Source organism: Mastacembelus armatus, chromosome 14 (assembly GCF_900324485.2).
Source record: "Mastacembelus armatus chromosome 14, fMasArm1.2, whole genome shotgun sequence".
Lineage (NCBI taxonomy): Eukaryota > Metazoa > Chordata > Actinopteri > Synbranchiformes > Mastacembelidae > Mastacembelus > Mastacembelus armatus.
In genome coordinates this window covers 8,758,684-8,782,037 of record NC_046646.1, presented here as the reverse complement: position 1 = coordinate 8,782,037, position 23,354 = coordinate 8,758,684, and the positions used below count along the sequence as shown (strand labels likewise).

General features: G+C 38.7%; 2 protein-coding genes across 7 annotated transcripts in view; one reads left to right on the top strand and one right to left on the bottom strand.

The window, feature by feature from the left end:
• Window positions 1–267: 267 nt before the first annotated feature.
• LOC113143242 (LIM/homeobox protein Lhx1-like) lies at window positions 268–3,552 on the top strand. The gene is made up of 5 exons (XM_026328756.1): window positions 268–721; window positions 1,269–1,489; window positions 1,789–2,063; window positions 2,662–2,818; window positions 3,167–3,552. Exons 1-5 carry the CDS (start codon window positions 552–554, stop codon window positions 3,541–3,543), a joined length of 1,200 nt encoding a protein of 399 aa, XP_026184541.1. The 5' UTR covers window positions 268–551; the 3' UTR covers window positions 3,544–3,552.
• Window positions 3,553–17,435: 13,883 nt separating this feature from the next.
• acaca (acetyl-CoA carboxylase alpha) overlaps window positions 17,436–23,354 on the bottom strand; it is a 30,704-nt gene continuing 24,785 nt past the window's right edge. For all 6 annotated transcript variants that reach the window (XM_026327768.1, XM_026327766.2, XM_026327767.2 and 3 more), the window contains 7 exons: window positions 23,200–23,335; window positions 22,952–23,129; window positions 22,757–22,869; window positions 21,910–22,064; window positions 21,124–21,294; window positions 19,922–20,058; window positions 17,436–19,759 (listed from right to left, as the gene is read on the bottom strand). In XM_026327768.1, coding sequence (XP_026183553.1) covers window positions 19,633–19,759; window positions 19,922–20,058; window positions 21,124–21,294; window positions 21,910–22,064; window positions 22,757–22,869; window positions 22,952–23,129; window positions 23,200–23,335 — 1,017 coding nt within the window. In that variant the 3' untranslated portion in view covers window positions 17,436–19,632. The remainder of the gene's footprint in view (window positions 19,760–19,921; window positions 20,059–21,123; window positions 21,295–21,909; window positions 22,065–22,756; window positions 22,870–22,951; window positions 23,130–23,199; window positions 23,336–23,354) is intronic.

Sequence of the window (23,354 nt, the reverse complement as noted above, 5' to 3'; positions counted from 1 at the left end):
AGGTGCTCTCATTTCTACGTTTCCCTCACCCTGAGCGCGCACCACACTGAGATATGGGACACAAATGACAGGGCTGAGGGCACTGACAGCGTTTATTTTTCCTCCACTTTAAACCCCTCTCAGGATCTACTGCATGGCACAGAAGTGAGCTTAGGTAACCGCGGCTTATGGGCAGGCTGTATTTTTCTTTCTTTCTTTCTTTCTTTTTTTTTTTTTTTTTACTGTGCTTCCCCATAAAATCTCACACCGCCACGGATCATTTTGATGGGCCCGCCGTGATCTCCACTCTAATAATTCAGGTTTCAGAAAATGCTGTCTGTTAGTCCTTTTCAGCAGTTAACTTGTCGTTTGGAGCTGCTGGCCAGATGTGGATTGCTGTCCTGTGGAAGAGAAGAGCTACGCCTGATCTCACGGATGGTGATGTAATTATTGAGATTGATTTGGATACATCGGATTTCCCGGATCATAACCAAACCAGTCCGACACCGGGGTGACGGGCACGTTGGAGAAAGACAGAGGGTCCATCGCTGGGCTGGAAATAACTCCGCACAATGCTGCACTGTGCCAGCTGCGAAAAGCCTATTCTTGATAGGTTCTTGCTCAAAGTTTTGGACAGACCGTGGCACATCAAATGTGTACAGTGCTGCGAATGCAAATGCAGCCTGACAGAGAAGTGTTTTTCACGAGAGGGCAGACTGTATTGCAAGAATGATTTCTTTAGGTAAGCACCCGGTGTGATTGTCGTGTGGTTTTCATTTCGGTTTGTTTGGTTTGTCAGCATGAGAAACAGTAGCCAGCAGTACAAGGCAGGCTGCCTTGGGACCTTTATTAAACCTGTACTGGACCAGGTGCCGCTCAACAAACCGTATTTGTTGACCCTGTGAGCGCTGCTGCCTGTCTGAGGCCGTTATCTTTCCACCTGTAATGTGGAAAACGTGAAAACATCTATTTAACTCTATTTAAATAATCTCTATGGTCTGCACCCATAAGAGACTGTGCACTACACCTGCACAATAATATGAGTTTGTCATGATTTCTGCCACATTTGACTCTAGGTCAGACATCAGCTCTGCACAGCAGCCTGCTAAATTTTAGTTTGGTGTTGAGTGATGAGATGAAGGGCTCCTAATAACAAGTCCTGATTTCTCTGTGGGCCATTAGCCTGAAGTAGAATTGAATTCTATTGAGTAAGAAAGAGTCTAAGGGAGATACGATCCATCTGCACTGACCCTTTCCCCTGACTACACTATATTCTCCCTCTTGAACAGGAGATTTGGGACCAAGTGTGGCGGCTGCGCCCAGGGGATTCTACCCAGTGATCTTGTCCGCAGAGCCAAGAGCAAAGTCTTTCACCTGAACTGTTTCACCTGTGTGATGTGTAACAAGCAGCTGTCTACGGGAGAGGAACTGTACATCCTGGACGAATTCAAGTTTGTTTGTAAAGAGGACTATCAAAACTACAACGGGAAAGACACAATCCTCCTCTCCGGTGATTCTATGTTTATCAAATCATTACAGCATTGTTGGGTTCAGTATTACTGGAGTTAAAATAGGTTTTTCAGATTTGTTTCATATCAACTTTTTAATGAATGAAGGGTAAAGTTATATATAAATAATAATAATAACAATTATTATTGTTGTTATTATTATTATTATTATTATTATTATTATTATTATTATTATTATTATTATTATTCCTGTTATTTGCTGGGATTTTAGTGACCTGCTTCTGACCTGCTTAACTATTGAGGGTCTTTTATTAATACATGCATATTATCCTCATGACAGTAACGACGTGTTCCGACCCAAGTCTGTCTCCGGACTCACAGGACCCGCAGGACGACGGGAAGGACTCAGAAACGGGACACTTATCCGATAAAGACGTGTGCAACAACGAGAACGACGAGCAGAGCGCCGTCGGGAAACGACGCGGGCCTCGGACCACCATAAAAGCCAAACAGCTGGAGACCTTGAAAGCGGCTTTTGCGGCCACGCCGAAACCCACCAGGCACATCAGGGAGCAGCTGTCACGGGAGACCGGACTCAACATGAGAGTCATCCAGGTAAAAGATACGGAAAAGAGAAAGGAAAACACGCACCCATTTGCACCCATTATCGGACATCTCAGTCCCATTTAAAGCAGCAACGTTCAGCCATAACACACGGGCCTTAAGGATTTACATGGAGATAATAAAGCCAGGAGCGTAAATTATACCAAAACCCCTTCACAAAGCTACAGTAGACAACAAAAATCTATATGTGGCTCTGATGGTTCTTATACATTTTAGACACCCTTAGGGAATGTGGGGAATGTGCCTGTAATGCTCCGCTGATTTTTTCAGACATGGGTTTTAAAGCAAATTCTGTTTATTCTTATTCTCTTGCTCCACTGCGCTTCTAAAGCCCTTAAAAGCGAGACTCACTCGGCATTAAGATCCATATTAGAAAACCTTCCCTGGCTGAAATTTCTTCGTGGACTGATGCGTCGTTTCTGTATTAATTGGTAAAACATTGCGCAACTCCGAAATGTTGATACTTAAATGACCCAGGCCCTTGTGAGAATGACTTCTATTTTTAGATGTATGTCTAATTTTCCTCCTTTTTTATCATCCGTCTTGGCCATTCTGTCTAACACTGACTTGTTTTATCTGTGCTCTTAAGGTTTGGTTCCAAAATCGGAGGTCTAAAGAGAGACGCATGAAGCAGCTGAGCGCCCTGAGCGCACGGAGACACCTGTTTTTCCGCAGCCCGAGGAGGATGCGAGCCCTAGGAGACAGACTGGAACCAGGCGAGCTCGGACACTTTTCTTATTATGGAGGTGAGTCGTGTTTGGGAATATATGACTGTTTCTTTCTTTCTTTCTTTCTTTCTTTCTTTCTTTCTTCCTTTCTTTCTTTCTTTCTTTCTTTCTTTCTTTCTTTCTTTCTTTCTTTCAGCTTCTGAGCTGATGGCCTTTTCATGAAGAGGCTTGTTAGAATGAAACGTGCCTTGTTAATTCAGATAGGTGCATTCACTACTCTTCCTGTATCAATGCTGTCTCTGTCTGACTACATATTGGAACAAACAGTTTATGTTTTAGTTTTTATTGTGTATAGTTATTCTTTAAATTCAGACATAATCCTTGTACTAATACAAATGTATACACCTTTTTTTTTTAATAAATTAGATTATCCTGGTGAATACTATAACTCAGCAGGGAATTATGAGTACTTCCAAGGCCCACCATCATCCCAGGCTCAGACTCCAGCAGACTTGGGCTTTGTGCCGTCCTCTGTCCCTGCTGGCACCCCACTGGGAGCCATAGACCACCACCATCCGGGCCACCACTGTCCCGGAGAGGTGCAGTGTTTCTCTGACACAGTATCTCACCATCCTGTGGACTCACCCAGTCCAGAGCCCAATGGACCAAGCTCAATGCACAGCATCTCAAGTGAGCTGTGTGGTTCCAGCACACCCTTCACCACTGTGTCTCTCAGTGACAACGGATACACCAACCAGCTATCACAACCCTCCTCAGAAATGAGCGAAGGCACTGTCTGGTAATCCAGCTGAAATTCAACTGCAAGCCACGCTTGGATTTTGAAGGCAAATCAATGTTTTTTATTAGTTTTTAAAAATGTGTATTATTTATTATTTATTTATTTATTTATTTATTTATTCATTTATTTATTTGTGCACATCTGTCACATCTGCTAATTTATACAGTAGTATTTATATATGTCTGTATTTGTATGTCAGTATAATCGTTTACTGACTAGCCGGTCAATAGATTGTTTTAAATAATCTATGTGAATTTGACTCAACGTTGCATTTACTAAGCGGGGTCACACTGATCAAGCAATAAACAAATACATTTACAGGCTGCAGAAAGTGTTTTATTTACTTATTTATTGTATTTTTGGGTTTTTTTGTGATTTCAGAAGATTTTTTGCAACATATCTGTCATAATTGCTATTAAAACGTAAATAAGAAGTTGCATGACCACCTTTTTTTATTCATACTGACAAACAATGTCATCCATCCATGAGTTAATGTGCAAGATTTTATGATTTAATAACAGATTATGATTGTGAAGCTCAATATATTTGACCAAAAACCTCTCTCAGGACCATAGAAGCATTGTGGTTTATTTTTCCTCAGACATTTATTCAATTCTTTGATCACTAACGCGTTTGCCTTCTAAAGGATATCTTTATAAATCTGAACATTTTGTATGTAATAGAAAAAAAAAATAGTTGGACTTCTACATGATATGAGTCTAACCTCAAATATGCTATAACTGTACAGAACAGTCAACTGTTTACTTAAAGCTGCAGGATTGAGAGGTTTGAATCTGAGTTGTATATAGTTAACATTCAATGCAAACAACCCAAACGTTTGTAGCTCCTCTATTTATGTGGTTGCTCACTGTGTTAGCTTGTATTATGTTCTCGTTAAAAAGAAAATTGGAAAATACTAATAAACTGTTGCCAAATGAAGGCACAGCATGGATCTTGCACTTTAGTTGTGAGATGCAGCGTTTTTGTTTGGCTCTTCTAAATTGCTGAGGATGTAAAAACTAACTTTGCAGCTCAGTTTGCTCAACATCCAACACATAAAGTGTTTTTTTCTATAAGGATCAAAATATCAAACTATTGACAATGATGGTCTCATGCACTGTCAGCAATATCAGTATTAGTCTTGGGATGATAATACATGACAAGTTCATGACTGAATGACAAAACATACATTTTTTTTGTTATTTATTAATGTTTATTATATTTATTATTAATGTGGAATTATGTAGTTGTTAAACCATTTTCTTTATTTAAATGTACAATTGAAAGCTATTTCTTAAAGCATCAAAATTGTCTTTTTATATTGTTAGATATGTCAGGGTATCAGATATAAGATACAAATATGCATTTCCAGACATGTTCACTATTTGACAGTGTCATAAGTGTCATACACACCCTTATCCTAAACATAATGCGACCAGTGACAGTACACTCAAACAGTTTTGCTGATTTATTTAAAAAAAATATGCATATACCTGCTTCTAAATCCATGATAATTTTACAGCCATTGGACACATTATATCTGATTTACCTCTGCTATAGATATACACTATTTGCTTCATTTTCATAGCTGACAACACAAACACCAGCTGATCATTGTATGAAAAAGATTTGTTTTCCTTAATTTACCCTATTTGCCCATTTGTTTCTCTATAAATAGGATGTTTGACAAAACGTCCAGTTCACAGAGTCACCGACTAACAAAGACAGACACACACAATTCAATTCAGTTTTATTTGTACAGGGCCAAATCACAACACAATCATCTCAAGGCACTCTACAAAAAACAAAACAAACAAACAAAAAAAAAAAAGAACAACAAATCCCTTATGAACAAGCACTTGGCGACAATGCCAAATGTTTTCTTGATTCAGCTCACTAAATATGAGTTTGCTGTTTGTCTATGTTTCATGTGACTGAAAATTGAATATTTTTGGCTTTTAGACTGTTAAATCTGTCATTGTGACTGTTAACCGTTTCTATACACCGAATCATTTATTATCAAGTATTAATGAAAATACATTGTACAATGGTTTGTTAAAAGATTCATACCTGAGCATCTCCATTTTTAAAAAAGACAGAATATTTTAATTTTATTTATGGTTAACTTTTCAGATCTCATGAGCTGCTAAACACTTACCATCTTACAAAATTAGACTTTTCTTGACTTACAACATGTTTAATTGCTATAATAGTATTTTCTATTGTTACAAATGATCGCCCTTTATTCAGACTTATACTTTCATTAAGATCTTGACAAGGAGATTTATGGCTTCGTTGCGGATTCTTTTTCAAAAGTGTCTGTGCAGCATCAACAAAACCAAAGCTGCTCATTGTGGTGTTAATGATGGTGATGGCTAATCTAGACAGCCATCTACCCAGAAATCAATAAACTCTCAAATCCAGTAGCAGTTGTTCAGCATTCCTTTCGGATTGAGGTGTTGAGTGTCTAAGTTTTTTTGAGCTGATGTCTGTGCTGTGAGAAAAACACACACAAGACCACAAAAATCTTAGAACCAAATACTGTTCATACTGGGGGCTCAAAGTCTCTTCCTGAAATCAATCAACCTTAATATTCTTCAAAATCTAATAGCAAACGCCACCTATTTCTATTAGAACAAGAGACATTTCAGCCACAAAACTGGAAACTGATATGCATATAATGTAGTGTATGGCTCTGTGTGTGTGCATGTGTTTTTCTTTACACAAAGGGGAACAATCTATTTTCTGGATATTTTCTGGATAATTTGCGAAGCAGGGACATGTTTGGATCGGCTTGTTTGAAATGACAGCTAAGTCATTTGTCGAGGCATCTCTGTTGGTAGCGAAGAAGAGGTTGAGAGAATATGTTCGAGTCAGGGAAAGGTGAGAGAAGCACAAAAGAGGTCAGAACAAATGCTGAATATCAAACCACTGAGCAGTGATGAGGGACGCTGGAGGGGCAGATCAGTGGAGCAGTTTGGGGAGGGGCAAGAAGGACAAGGAGTGTCACAAACCATAAATTTCAGGAAAAAAAACACACCATAAGGTTGTTTTAAGATTTATATTGGCTTTGACATCTCATCAGTTGTCAAAAAATCCAAAGTTAATTCAAGGAGTGAAAGTGCATTACCTGCTTATGGGTCTAAGCTTCAAGCCCATTGATTCCCACTTAAGACTTAAGTTTTATAATGAAGTGGTCACATACTGTTGTTTCAGTTTAGAAAATGTAAATAATTTGCTAAACCAGGTGGCCACTGTCACTTTTAGCAAACTTTACTCAAATAGGTCTAAGTAGTGTATTTGTTGGGAACTATTTACAGTGGTTTGCTAATGAGTATTTACAGCTGTAGGAGGTGTATGTGGGATAGCATCATAAAAAGCTGTGTCCATGTTGATGGTAATCAGGGAATAGGACACTCAGGGTTAGGGTTAATGTGGCTCATTGATGCAAGGGTGAATTTTCCAGTCTGACATTGAGGGACTAAGTGGTGGGACCAGGGTGTTTAATAGGCTACGCATTTGCTCTGGAGAAGATCCCACCTTGTTAGTTATTGATGTGGTACTCTATCTGTTATTCTCGTCACATCAATACTTTGGAAAAAAGATTTTTAATATTTGCATCAAGTATCTTCTGAAAAATGCCATGTGTCAGACTGAGTGAGAGAAAGTTTCCATCTGTTATTTCACTGTGTCAGACAAACATTTAATCAACATTTATTACATGTGGATAATTAGAGAGTCAGAACAAAGATAACAAAAGTTGCTAATTCAACATTGAGTTATGGTCATAACTACATGGTTGAGGTTGAAAATTGGTTAAGTCAACACTGTATAAAGGTCATGTTTTCACTACTGAATTTGTTAAATTTGATCAATATTGTCTCAGCGTGTCAATGGCTGACTTTCCTGCCAAAATATTGAACGTTAAATGAGGACTGGGGAAATGTTATTTAATTTAAGTTTGGAACACATTCATTTTGTAAAGAGCAATTATTCAGTGTTATACATTCAAATTATTTAGTTTTAGATAACAAAGCTAAATAAAGTAAATGTTATGAGGAAACCACCTCATAATATTTGGAGGGAAACTAAAAATCAGAATCAAATCCTCTTCTGGCAAAGACTCCTATAGTTATGTGCCCCAATTGCTGAACACTATGTTCACCACTTCTATTGCATAAAATACTAAGGAATTGATTTAACACTTAAATAACAACACCTTGATCATGGTAGGTATTCATGGAAAAGCCCTCAGATGGTTTCGCTCTTACTTTGTTTAGTAGGACTTTTTCTCTTATGATTAGGGGTGTCTGTTGTTCTATATCACCTTTTCAATGTGGTGTTCCTCAAGGTTTGTGCCTTGGTCCATTATTGTTTTAAATATATCTCCTCCATCTTAGATAGATTATTGAAAAATATAACCTTTCATTTTATTAGCATGGAGATGATCTTCAGTTCAGTCGATAAACCCTACTACTGAGTGTACTTTGTGTCATCCATCTGAAGATTGGTTTTCTTAGAATTTCCTAGGTGTAAGTGTCTTTATGTAAGTAAGTTTACACGTTAGTTTATGGTTTACACATGTACTGTTAATATAATATAAAACAGATAAATGTGATAATAAATTCATTCACTGGCTAATGGGATTATAGCCAAATTTAGAAAAAAGGACAGAAGAGGGGTTTCTCCTTTTTTCTCCCATAGGCTGCAGGATGACAGATGTCTCCCACAAGGGGGTTATATTGTACTGAAAAAAGCTCCAAACCTTGACTCTTGAAGCCAAAATAAGCAGTCAAAGCTTCTTTCAAGGACTTTCAAAGACTTAACCATTTTACACAATAAACGGCCAATGAGGTATTTGTTTTGTGCATCAAGGTTTTGTTGTTATGTTTGTTCTAAGTGCAGTTTGTAGTGTATTGCACTTGTTCAGCATACATGCACTAGTTTTCACTAGTACTGCTATTTCCAGTATAGATCTCATGGTGTAAAGTCATTGTAAAGGAGTGCAATGATATGTCACAGTGAACAGAGCAGCAATTCAAGTTTCGTCCCTACAATAAACACCTATTTGAAAGATTGACCCATGTCTATGTTTTCATGAGAGGCGCTACAATGAGAACTCACCTCCTCTAGACTGGTGGGAGAGACAGCCAAACCACAATGATGATGCAGCGGAGATCCAGCACACTAGATAAGCTAAGCCTTGACATACTGTGGGCATAGCGGCAGTAAGCAAACGTATTAGACTGCTCCAGAAAGACCTCTATCACAAAGCCTGAAAGTTGCAACTATAAGAGGTCTAATATATTAGACTTGCATACTGTGCATTGCCTACATGCGTAACATGCTGCAAGGATATTGGTACCACAGTTGTAAAAATTTTGCATTTAGGTTAAAATATAAACCAAATGAAATTTAAGGGAACCACACTAGTGAAAATTAAAACATTTGTAACGTAACTTTAAGGATAACTTAAGTTTAAAGGGCACATACATGAAAAATATCATATTTTAAGTAAATTAACTTAAAGAGTATCCTAGGTGTAACTTAAAGGGCACTAAATTAATGTGAAACTCTTTGCCTATAAAGAATAAGTGATTTAATGTATTTCCCAGCATATTTGTTCTGTAACTAAGGTTTCCACTCTGAGTTTGGATGGGGTTTGATGCTGGCATTTGAGTTGAGGTTCATGTCTGCCTTATAGGCTTCACACAGCATTTTCACAGTTGTCAAATAATTCATATAGGTAAGAACCAAAGTTTGCTCACATAGATGCATATTATTACTTACTGTATTAGGATACATATATCCTGATAGAAATCCATCTCAAGCCCAGTCTCTACAGATATTCCAAGACCGTTCAAATTATTTTAAGATGTCTGACTCAAGTAACCTGATAACCTGAAGCTACAGAAACTGAAACTGCAGAAGAAGCAGAAAGACCATAGAAAAGCAAAAGAACCCAAACCCTAACAAAAAAAGAAAGAGAACTTCAAGAAAAAAGACTGAAGAGTATACAACATCACTAGCAAATAACCTGTGAGAAATGTAAGTACCATGCAAGACTATGCAAGGACATATTGGCTGATGGGCCTTCTGGAGCTGAACTGAAAGCGTTGACTGAGAACAGAAAACACCTATTCTAATATGAACCCTTAAACCAAACCTGAGGCGCAGGGTTGACAACTGCATATCGCTCTCATGATTTGTTATTTGAAGGGGAGTAAGGCAACTTCAGTATATAACAGATGGAGAAATCTTGCCACTCACTCTGCCATATACTCAGCTAAAAGAATGGAGCCTGCAGCTGAAGTTGCAGCATCTCAGGAAGTTTTAACAGTGCTGGAAGAACAATAATGAGAAGCAACAGAACTTCATAGGTTAGAGGGTGAAAATTAACAATGGCTGAGACAATTTGGAAAGACAATCATATCAAACTTAAACACCTGTGGAAGAAGCGAAGAAGTTACATGCTGCAAAAGCTCAAGTGATATAGAGTATAGTGTGTGCTCTGACCTATAATCCCATAGGGTCTTCAGATCCTTAGAATAAGTAATTCAGTAGGCAGTAACCTATCCAGTTTTCATCCAAATGTGCTCACACCTGACTGAATAAAACACTAAAGAACCCGAGCTGTTTCTCTGTCTTACTCTCTTACTGTGATACACACCATGCACCACACACAATGGGGATGCTCATATAAATACTAAAATATATTTTATGTTTTAAACTCTGTCACATCTGAATTAAAGTCTTGTGTTGAAATTCTCCTTTCTGTATGAGATAATGTTAGAGGAGATAATGCTGTTAATCAAACTAATCCCTCTTTATCTGAACAAAATGCCTTGATTAAGAGAGAGATTTGCAAGACAAACAGGAGGCCAGAAAATCAATTTAAATCTAGCTGACACTCAGACCACTGCACAAACCATATACAATAAAGTTAGAATTGTACCATGTACAATTATTTGTCCTCTTTTCCTCTGTGTTTAAACCTAAAGTGAAATAAAACAAAACAAAAAGGGAAATATTCAAACAACTGAGTGGAATTTAGCTGAGTAGTGGCCAGAAGGGCACATAGTGTACTATTATGGCCTGACACTTCTGCAGCTAATCATTTTATTGTTGTTCATAAAGTAAGACCCTGTTGTTAGGTAAAGTCAGCACAGTTTTGTTGGATCATTTGCTATCACTTTTTGTACGTACCCTATAGTCAGGTCTAAATGTGATTTTGCTTAAGTACTTTGACCCCAAAAAATCTTCCCTCATGATATTGAGTGTCAAAATGTTAACATTACAGAGTCCTTTAGGTGCAACGTCTATGGACTTTGTAATTGAATTAAAAGCGAATAATGTCCTGTGCCCCTTTCTCCAAGGCTGTAACTGCCTTATGAGCCTGAACACCTAAAAACTAAGAAAGGAAAGCGCTATAATATTTGTACATCTAGAATATAGGTAAATGCTGTTACACTTTAAATCGGTGAAATATAATGAGTAAATTATATTGTACTGTTATTTTTTGATGGAAAACCTTTTATTTTCAAATCTAAATCTTATTTGAACACGGGCTTTTGTGGTTGCTGATTCTTTTTAGTTATTTGCACAATCTCAACCAATTCATTAGTTTGACTCATTCTTTACTATTTGCTCGAGGCTTGGTAGTTCACTTTCTGCATGAAAATCATTCACATATACAATTTTATAATCAATGCCCACAGTAATAGAATTCCTCTGGCCACGGGCAATTAATACAGTTTTTCCCCCTTTTTTTCTCCTTGTGCTGATCTCGAAGCTACGAGACATTGGCTTCTCCTCATTTACATATTTATTGCATTTGACTCAAGTCTGGCGAGTGATTTGTGTGGAGCCTGCCTCCTGAATTTTTAGCGGCCTATTATTATGAAAGGGAGGGAGGGAGCTGCAGCACATCAGTGTACTTTTGATTAAAGCTGAAGAGGACAGAATCATAAGAGTTCCCCACCTACTTTCTTCTCCTGCAGTGCTTAATCTGCAAAGCCGAGTGCAGAGAAGATTTCAGCATGTTATCATTACTGGCAAGTCGTCTACACACAAAAGGCAAGGCAGTGTTTGCTATTCATTCTTTTACACAATTGACAATAACATGAATTTCAATTTAACATATTTTGAGTTATTCTAGGATCTATAGATACTTTGGCAAATCTTAGGATCATGTCATATTGTGGCATGAAGAGGTATTCCATCCCTGATTGAGTTTACACAAACAATCCTACACATTTTCTGCACTGAATTCCTTCAGATCACTTTGTATGTAGTAACTGTAGTGGGAAGACTGTGACAAAGACATGACACATGGCAGAAGGTTGATGGTTCTCTCATTTACAATCAAGCATGCACTGTTCAAGCGTGAAAAAGCTCTTCTCTGCAAAACATATGTGTGCATATATGTGTGTAATGGGGTGGACAGGCAGGGTGGAAGTGTGGATGAGGGGTGGGGGGTTCATCACTTGAAGTGTTTCTGCCAATTCCACTCATCCTTTGCCTTCTACTTGTATGAAAGAGAAGCGGAGGAAGTGGAACACAAGTGAAAATTGTAGTTTGATCACGACATTGTTCAGCAATTTGCTCTACCCCCCGCAAGTGGTCATTTTAACTAAATGTAGTCTTCTTGCTAGTCTTTACTTTCCCCACCTCCGTAATGGTTATGAAGGTACAGCAGGACATCTGACTGAGCTTGTGAACTTGTCCATGTCTTTTTCAGCCTGATATAAATGTTGGACACCCACCCTGGTAGATGGCACAATGATTTTCCTGGTTGGTTGCCTTTGTCCTTCAGAGCCAGAGGACACTGGTCACAAATCTAACCATTCCACAGGCCCTGTGAGAAGCAGTAAACCAACAGTTCCATGGGGAGTTGGCTTTTCACGCTCCACTGATACGCCTGTAATGCATGCATTTTAATATGGCACACCTTTCAAAATGGCCCACTGCTGGGCTGATCATTGCATTAAGCTAAACTCTTTTAGTCAGCAACTCTGTGTATACCATACCTCAAAACGAGTATAGTTTGTGTACTGTGTGTGGCAGAGATGTATGTTCTTCAATGTGGGCTATTAATCAATCAGTAATTTACTCTATATTAGCATGGGGAAGACTGTGAAGCATACGCTATTAAAACTCAACATTCCCTTAAACTGTGTGCTGTCATTGACACGTTTGTGTTGCTATATTTAAAATGTCAAATAGTATTAACTGCACAGAAGCATAAATATGATCCACAAAAGTGTGAACTAGCCCTCAAATATCAGCAAATGTGGAAATTGTTTTTAAAAAAAATTAACTGCTAAAAATTTCTGCACTTTGATTCACAATTATGTCTACAGAGCAACAATAAGACAGTTAGTCATGAACGTCTGACCCAATCATATAATTTGGTCACGAGAGTTAAAGTAAAAACATTAACCTCAACAGCAATGTGGAATAAAAGGAAGAATCAGGGGATTGCCAAAGTTATCAGGATTCATCTCCTGGAAACCTTGAATATCTATATTGAATTTCATGTCTATCAAATTGTTGTAAAGATATTTCACTCAGGCCACAAATGTCAGTGGAATCATGGCACAAGTAAAAAAACAAGGAATCACAAATGTCACAGGGGCTAATCCTCTGGGGATTATAATTGTCTGTACAAGCTATAAGATGTAGCACTCCAGCCAGTAGTTACTGGGAGATATTTCAGTCTGGACCAGCAGACTCATTTTGTTATCTCTAGAGTCGCACTATTGTTTTACTAACATTTACTGAGCTAAATGATGTAAGAGTCAACAGTGAATTCATGCTGGTCCGGCCTTGCCCACTCTTTCCAGCACATCATGTGGACCTGCTGTTATATTTTCCACACTAGTCAATGACCTACAGTAATAATTGTGATGTATCACCAAAGATATGACACCTTGGTTGCTGACCTTTCCCACTATCTTGTACAGGGCAACCTTCAGCACCCCAGCCCACCCTTTCCTTTCATCCATCCTCCCTTTCCCCTCTTATCCCTGCATCTCGTCGTTGGCTTGATGTACGCGGCTCGCCACACTCCAGTGACTCCATGAATGTTAATGTCAGGACGTGGGGGTGGGGGGCTGAGGGGTGGGTGGTAGGAGAGGAGGAGCGGCTTCATGGTAGAAAGAGCAGATTCACCTGGTCTGCAATGCACAGCAACAATGAACATTTTGTGTATTATTGTTCATATTGACTAAGCTGTGCTTCTCAGAGCCTATGCTAATATCAATAACAAATCTACAGGCAAGTGCATGAACAGCAGTATTTGGACAAATAGTAAGCTAGTTATTGTGTACTCAGCTACAGCACATTATTGATTTCCTCTTGAGGATGAACAACAGACTGCAGCAGAGGCGAGCTGATAATCCGGACATTCTGTCAAAGTCCAGAACGGCTGCTGCACTAAACACAGTAAACGGCTGTCGAAGCTGTTCAACTGTGGTGGCCACTCTATATTCAGTGCTGTAGTGGAGAAAAAAGACCTCTCACTAAATGATATATGCAACCTTATAGGTAAGCCCTAGAGAACAGTGTTGGGCCATGTTTAAAAAGCCATATTCCTCTTGTGACACACACTCTCTCAAAAGTCTTTTTTTCCCAATCACTGGAAAAGTAGTGAAACATGAAAAGTAGTAGCGAAAATGTTTTTCTGAGCATCACAAACCCTCTGAACCCTCGACTCTCTGTATCATCAGGGTTTGAGCCTTTCAGTCCGATATCATTTGGGAAGTCTAGAAAGATCAAACAATTATTATATGTCATCCCATTTATGTGGCAACTCATGGGAACTCAACTGGCTTAGCACTAGTGTTCATGCTCCATGGGCCAAGGCATCGAGGTGATTTTTATGGCTGGAATCTGGAAATATGAAGACTTTAGTTCCTCAGTACATTACATTGTCTTGGAGTAGTTTCAGCTCTGACTAGTATTTTTTTTTTTTTTTTAAATCATGAAATGCCACTGAATGCACCATATATTGTTGAACAGACATTTTAATGCATAGTCTGCAGAAATAGTGATTAGTGTGTATGATTATTAGGATTTTAACATTTCTGTATTGTTAGGTGCCAGGTGCATGCTAGAATATATGTAAAAACATAAAAACACATAGATGTGAGAAAGAATCATATCATCTCGTAGACTGCAACATGCAGGAAACCTAAAGAAAAGAGTGTGTAGCAGAAACTTTGTGAAACACATGGACAGACGTGATGATCTGTGCATTATTCCGTGAAACCATAAAAACCTTTTAATTTTTTCTATTTTGTGACATCGGTATAAAACTGTCCTTGGTGCTGGGAACAACGTGTTTCTGTCTTGTTCTGGTGCTTTATTCATCTTCTGCCTGCAGCAGGCTTGTCTTCTTGTAAATTATTCCTCCTCTGTGTTACCCTGGTATTCAGTAAGTCCTCAGCCAATGTTTACCAAGCTCTGGCAGAATGAGAATGTATGCATTATGGGGTCATAATCACTGGGTGTCATAATCTTTGACCCTTGTGGCACGTTTCAAATGTGTACAGGAGATTAAGCCTCTCATGCAGCTGCCTGCCAGGCTGCCTTTGTGCACCCTGAGAGATTCACTGCCTGACTGTGTACTCTGCAACCTGTCCTCCTCACATTAAAGATACAACAGCTAATTTATTTTCATTTTGATCTATTAATGGAAATTGCTTTTCTGATACTTGGTTTGCCCTTCATAATTTAAGGCTGTGATTACATTAACATTATAAATCATGAAAGCCTGAGATACACTGGGAAATCTTATTCAAATGCACCTGCATCATAAAACAATATGCAAACAAAGACAACCGGGACACTAAATTTAATAGAAATTGCCTTTTTAACTGATTCACTTGTGCTTTACTCCGTGACAGTAAGTTCCTAATAATGCATAAGCAATCGGAAATGTGTAAGTACATATCTTTTTTTATATAAGTGAATTTCATGATTGTATTAGTATAAATGTTTTGTTTAACAACTTCTACTTTTTAATTGGGTGTAACTTAAATAGACACAAAGGCTTTTTGCCATGTATTCTTTAAATATTTGAGCGTTTCTGCTTAGCAAAATATTCTTTTAATATGCTAAAACATATACCAACTTAACTTAACACACTCTTATTGTTATATGAACAACTTGGGCACAATTTACATGTATATAAAATCAGTGGACTGTTAAGATATAGTGTTAAAAAGTGAAAAACAAATCTAGTTATACTTGAATTATATGTTGTACTGTTGAATATAATATACAAATAAAATGTTATTAAAATAACACATAAACATTACATTTATACAAAGACACCAAAGCACTTTCAACTCAAAAAAATGCACTTTTACGAAGTATATCTATGTACAACTTAAATTATATTGGTATGCTGATATGCTCAGTATAGAAATGCATACTTCTTTTTTGATTCATCAGTTTTCTTCATCAGGAGATTAAAAACATTTTGGGCCCAGCAATAGAGCCAGGACTGTTTTCATTCTGCATCTGAAGTTGCCTTGAAGTAGGACAAGCAGGCCCATGACCCAGAGCTTGTCAGTTTCCATCCCAAACTGCGACTGTGCTGCTCTATACTTTGTAATATGATTGTAATGTGAAAGGGGGGCAGACAGGCGGAGATGAGATGAGCTCTTCAGAAACCTTCAGCCTGGAGAGAGGGAGAACAGCTGGGGCCTGCACTCCCTCTGTGTTGGTCTTCTCTTTGTCATGGGCAAAGGACTCTTGTTTTCAGGCAGTAATCAGACAGCCCTGGGGCACTGTAAAGACCCTGTTCTCTTTTCATCTCAACTGTTGCATACACCCGCTAATTGGAATCCTGCAACTGGGTCACAGGCATTGTCTCTTAAGTGCTGTCAAGTCACTGAGAAGCTTGAATGTGGAATTATGGCTGCCTCAGATGCATGATTGAGTCTCCCCTCTGCGCAATTTTAATGCCTCCATTTCAGTCTCATCACAGACACAGATTTTTTTCCCATTAATATGTCTCGCTGTTCCCTTTTTCCAACAGTTATGGAAACCAGCAGTCACGGAGGCTCGATAAGTGGAAAATAAAAGAAATCTAAATTCTGTCAGCATCAGCATGGTTTTATTGGTACATTAAAAGTAGCACCCAAAGGAGCCCAACAAAATGTTTCCAGATTGTTGATGTAACTACGAATTTGACTGTAAATTAAAGAAACAACATTAAGCTGTTTCCTGCATCATTCACCAACCAGTCATCTCCACTCCACTCAGTGGTTGAAGAGGAACCTGATCCTCCAGTTTGCCAGTGATTAAAACAAGAATTAGACAGCCTAGCATGCCAAAACAAATGAGCAAAAACCTCTGGTGGACCAGAGAGACCAAGCAAGGCGCATTTCCAATTACACCACCAAATGACTCATTTTCTTATTGGGCCTCCTATAATTGTGGTGGGTATTGAGTGCATGCAACTCAATTTGTCTTACATATTTGTTGATCGGATGGTAATAGAGTTGACAGAGCCAAGGGGATGATATGAAAGAATGGCCAAAAAAAAAAAAAAAGATGAGATAGATCCCTCAATATTTCTTTGATCTACTTCATTCTCCTTAATACTGTTGAAGTTTAAAAGCCAGGAAGAAAACACCACTTTAATTATCTGTGGATGGAGGAATGGGAAGACTATCATTTTCGAGTAATCACAAAATGTCTCTCCAGAGTAATAGACTTTTTTTCTGACTGCTGAAATTAATAAGGCATCCAGTGATGTTATTATCTGTCTTGTGGATCATCAATAATTGACAAATTAAATTAGTGCAAATTCTTGGCAACTTGAGTTTCTGTTATAAGCACCTTTTCTATGTAAGGAAAAAATAAATAAATTCTGCACCAATATGCCTCAAACTAAGTTTGGTAAGTTTTATTAAATTTGCAGACACATTTAGAGCTCATCACTGTAAATTCTTCTCCATCCTCATATAGGAAACAAGCAGCTTCTTATAAGAAACTGGACTACATGTGAAAAGACACAAAAGCCAAAAAGCTATGTCACATTGCTAACATTAGACTGAACTTGAACTTGTTTTTATATTATGTACTCCATTATTAAAAAAAAAAAAAAAGTTGCCATAAACTGTCTATTGGTAACAAATAGAATTGGAGAATATGCAATTAAGGCATTGTTTTCCAACTTCATATTTTAAATAGCCACAAGCAGCAGAAAACAGTCTAAGCACACTGTTTGACATACATATATGCACTGTATAGCTTATAAAACCACAAGTCAACATGTGCGCCAACAATGTCTAAATCATGGACAAGCTTTATAGACATCTTTACTTTTAAGTGTCTTTTGTTTTCGTAACCTGAAAATTTAATCCAACACAGGCTGATGAGAAAGTTTGAATTTATCATTTCCACACACTGACAAATTTCACATCCTGACTGAAACATGACAGACAGGTGTTTTTTTTTTTTTTGTTTCAATGAAAAAAATGACAATTTTAAAAAATGTATAACTTCATAACGTTACAGAGAATATTTGCAGTATTTCAGGTGAAAGTTTTCCTTAGATATATACGGGTCTCGGTCCAGGATTTTCAAGGATGTGAAAAAGATTCAAACCAAAATAATATGCTGGGTTGGTTCCTATTGCGTAATGATAAATATTCATCCACAGCATCTAGCTCTGTTTTTAGCTCATGTAGTTTTACTTTACCTGCAGCAGAAAGAACAATCGTTATTATTGTTGCCTGAGTACTTGGTAACATTTTCAAATGTCTACCAAGTTTGGTGTCTAGACAATGATAATAATAATCTTTATAATCCTAAGAGTGGTACATAAGTAACATTTACATAAAGTAAAACAAAAAGGACATTACACAGAACAAGTAATGTGGATTTCAGTAAAATTAGACACCAGATCTGACATGTAACATACAGTGTAAATCCAGTGAACAGCAGTATTAGTTCCTTCACAGACTTTAAACGATTTAACTAGTTTACTGATGTAAATTCAAAAATATCTCTTTATTAAAAAGAAATAACTGAAAAAAACAAAACAAAAAAAAAGTCGGCTTTTAATTATTTGGTTTCAAGAATGGTTCTCAGAAAAGTAGTAATCCAAAGGACAAAAGCCATTTTTGTCCGTACAAGCATGCTAGTACCTACCTGTGCAGTGCAATTATTAATTCTTATTTAAACTAAAATTTGAACTCTGTATTATTGTTTGAATTAATTTGTGCATTCACATTTTATATGGTAGAGGCAACAAGTTAAAACTGTGCAGGTTTGATTTTGGGTGCATTATAAGGACACATTTAGACGTAAAGTGCATCTAAAGCAGCATGTGTATACTGTGGGACTGAGAACAGAAGGGACAGCTGTGGTTTTGTTGTGAGGCAAGCTGCCCATTTCTCATTGCAGAGTAGCAGTCGGGGTCTAAAAGGGACCTTGTCCCTGCTCCCTGCTGGGCTCTGCCGTCCAGCGCTGTTATAGTGTTCCACGTCTTTGTTCAGTAACTAAGTGCTCCCTACTTAAGAGTTAAAAACCCCCTTTCTTGCCACTGCCCCCAGTAATATGTTGTCATTGTCGAGCAGGTCATCAAATCGTGCAAAATTTAACAAGCATATGTTATAAACCAAAGTGCCTTTTAATAAGACAACATTCTAAATTTATTATTGTGCACACTCCAATTCAAAAGGATGGAGGTCACTGATTATCGTGGATGTGTAAACATCCATTTGGGCTAACTGTGTTATGTCATATTAGTCACCAGATATTTCTTTAGCCATTTTTCAATTGCACTTTAATACAAAATACATGGATTTATCTAAACACTAGCCTAACACTAACCTATGACAGTCTACAAAATGTTATAATTGATGTCAGTCATCTGAATTCTTTCACAGGGAGAATCATTGCCAACAATTCATCAGTAACCCGGCAGCTGCCGGGGGCCATCATGTTGGCTCCTCCAGCCTCAGTTTGTAGTGTGAATCAGGCGTAGCTCTGGCTGAGCCAGGCTCTTCTAGTTGTGATTCCGGCCTGACCTGTGATTCAGCCAATCAGTGAGAAAAAGGCCAAGCTCCCACTAGGAGGAGGCTGACGTCTCCATAGTGGACAGGATACGGACCACCTCTGCTCTCTGCGTAGGTGATATGTGCTGCGTCATATGCACAATAGAATCCATGGCAACTTCTGGATTGGCTTGAACAAGGCTGAAAATAAAAGAATTTAAAGAAAAAAAAAAAAAAAAAAAGTCCACATCAAAATCATGCAAGGGAAGCTGGATGAGATGGATGTGATGGCAGATGAAGGAAAAGTAAGGTGAAAATGAGTTGCACTGGTTAACTCATCACCACACGGAACTGATTTATTACCTGCGAATCTGCTTGAGGATGTGATCTCGGCGGATATACTTGATGTTCTCATCAATGACAGACCTTGCACCCTCTTCTTCAGCTAGCTGCCTCTCTAGCCATGCCACCACCTCCTCATTGTTATCCCACAGATAGGCCTGCATAATGCAGGGAGGGCGTGTTAGAGAAGGGGAGCATTGTGAACAAGTATTTATGGATAAACAAATCCCAGATGTAACTTTTTTTTTTTCTTGTAGTGTGAGCAAATGTAACCGGAAGAACAAAACACTTCAAAGTAACAACTAAAACTTAATCTATAAATGTATAAAATATAAAACAACATATATATATATATATATACATATATATATTAAAAACGAAAAAAAGATGGACAGGCACAAAGTCAGGGTCTGATGTCCTGGTGACTGGACCTGATAGAAAAAAAAAATAAAAAATAAAAAACAGTCTTCATGAGTGCTAGCATCTCTGATTCCAAACAAAGCCAGGCTGGAGGGCTTAGCAAAGATTTGAGGGCGGGTGGGTTTAATGGGCTCTTGCCTTTTTATGAACAGTCCTGCTTGAGGTCCACAAGAACATTTAATGCCCTTATTAATCATTTTTAATCTGTTTGCTTTTAATTAAGAAACAGCGTGTTGCACTCCTATCTGCACGTGCCAGGGCTGTGATTAATTGTAGCTTAAGACAGCCAGTCCTGATTGGGATAATATATTAGCTAACAAGAAGGCCACTTCTGAGGAGATCTCAAACGCTAGGCCGGCTCATGTCACCCCTGCGGCTGAGCGTCTGAGTCTGAGACTGGGCCGAAACAGCATTCATGTATCTCTGAGGGATGCTTATTTTCATTAACTACCACTTATCAGTCCATCTGTATTTAATCACAATGATTTAATAGGAATGCTTTCAGTTTCTTTATCGGGTGCACCTTGTGGACTTGGGATAGGAGTTTCAGGATAGAAAAAACAATCTCTGTAATCATTCCCCAGGGGCTAAGTGTTTACTTGAGTGCATCTACACACTTTCCTGAAAAAAAAGTAAAGCTCAGACTTGTCACTCAATTACTCACCACAAAAGGACTGGGCATAATGATGAATTTTGATATGAATATGACTCACACTGTATAAAATCTAAAGATAAGCCTCATGGTTTTCTCATGTGTTGTGTGACTATTGAACAATGTCTATAAATAAATCGGTGGGTTTTACCTTGACAGCCCCTTCTGCCTCCACAAACCAGCGGCGCAGCATTGCCTGGACCTGGCCGTCTGTCAGCTCGCTGTTGGCTCTTTGAATCTTCCTCTTCACTGTGTCTTCTAGCAGCAGACGGCGCAGACGCCAGTAAAAGAACTGACGGGAGGTTTGCCATTCAAGGATATCCTGAAATTGGCAAAAGATGAGCAGGTAATGTTATTAAATGTCAACACAGAGTATAATTACATGTATTTAATTCTAAGCATTTAATGCAAAATATAGACAATTTTCTGCTTGTCCTAACCTGCACAAAGGATGTCACACTGCATAATATAGAACTGCTGTTTTGTAAATGGTGTATTCATCACAATGGAATGAATATCTGAAAATATCATTTAAACAATACTGTCAGAACTTTCTCTGCTTAATGTGCAAAGCACTACAGTTAATAAAGTTGTTCTACTCTACACTGTGCAAAAAAAAAAAAAAAAAAAAAAAAGACCACCATCCATCTATGAAACACCCTTGTGGTCATATGGGCGAACTGGCTTTGTGCGTCTGTGTATGAAAGATGGGAATGGGAAGGCACAGAATGAGATGAGGTCTGCCTGAGGCTACACTGTGCTTTCTAAGGTGATTGACCAGGTTCATCAGAAGATAATTATGAAGACGAATCTTGCTGCCTGGTGAGACCAAACATCAGTCACTAGGCAGGTGCAGCAGCAGCTAACCTGACACGGTCCTGTGGGCTTTTCACATACATAGCAATATATGCAGACAAGACAGCATTTAAATTCTCACCGTGATGACGCCCTTCTCTTGCATGCGACCTGGCGTGTCGTGGAGATCTGCAAACTGCACGGCCACCTGGTGGTAGATGGGCAGGAGAAATTCCTCACGTTCCTTCAGCTTGGTCTCCAGCTCTTTACGATCAGGGGGACTCAACTCTGGAGTTCCTGTTGGAATTTTAAAACAACTCAATAAAAAAGAAAAAAGACAGCTAGATGTCTGTAGGTTTTGATTATAAGTCAAATACATGGGGAAGAAATAGCAGTTTCTAATAGGTAAAGGGAAAACTGTGTACTGGAGTTTAGGTGTGAAAGCAACAAATTCAACCTTTACATGGTAGTCTTAGATATGGCCTCCCTTATAGCTCCACCACCATCAAATCAAGTTCTACATGCAGCTGTGAAATTACTGCTGCTAACAGCATTTTGTTTAAGAGCTCGCCAAGACCTCTAGCTGCTGTCACCACAGACTGATTTCTGTCAATTCCAATCTGTAAACTCTCAAATCCTCCCCAGCAACCATCCATTCCTCCAGTTCGCCCAAAGCACCAAGCCCACACAGCATTGGACCACAGTTCCTCTGAGCCCTGAGGAAAATCAATAGGCTGCTCAGGAGAGACAGGAGTGCTGGTGATTGATCTGAGGAGGCTGAGATTGACACGTCTCTCAGGGGAATGCAGTGAAGATGATACAATCAACACCAAATAAAGAACAACTGTGCAACCACACATGCTCCTGCTTGATATTATTGCTTCTTACAAAAACAGGACAGCAGGGAGAAAGACCACAAATGTGAACAAGGCCGTGGGGGACAGGATACCTATACAGAACCTTAATTAGAATTGAACTGGAGAACTCACCCAATCTTTCAGCTAAGCCCATGTAGACCGGATCTACCCTTCTCATGGTCTTTACCAGGTCCTTCCTCCTAAACTTGATCTCCACAGTTCCTTCAGGCTCCAACACTCCACCTCTGGAGACAAGAATGATTTAGGTGTGCAAGATTGGTTTAAAAAAAGATGACTCTTATTCTGACATTATTTTGCCATTCTCACCGGCTGTCCTTGTCAGCATACATCTCCATGTGGCGAGGGTTGATGGTGGGATCTATAACCACCCAGGAGCCTCCCCTGAGCTCAGCCTGTGGGGGAATATAAACCAGTACCGGCTGCTTGTACTCCCTCAGCCCGTCCACAATGTAGGCCCCAAACTTCAACACCTGGTCGTACATATCTAAGAAGGAAAATTTAGAAATGAAATACTGCAAAAGGTTAAAGTCAGACTGACTATGGATCAGACATACCTTTCATTCCACCTGAGAAGCCCCTCCAGTTAGCAAACACTATGAGTGGTAAGCCCTCTCGGTTCAGGTCCTTAATGGCCTGTGCTGTTTTGAAAGCAGAATCTGGGAACCACACCTGTCCTGCCTGCTGAATGATCTAAATATACAAATCAGAA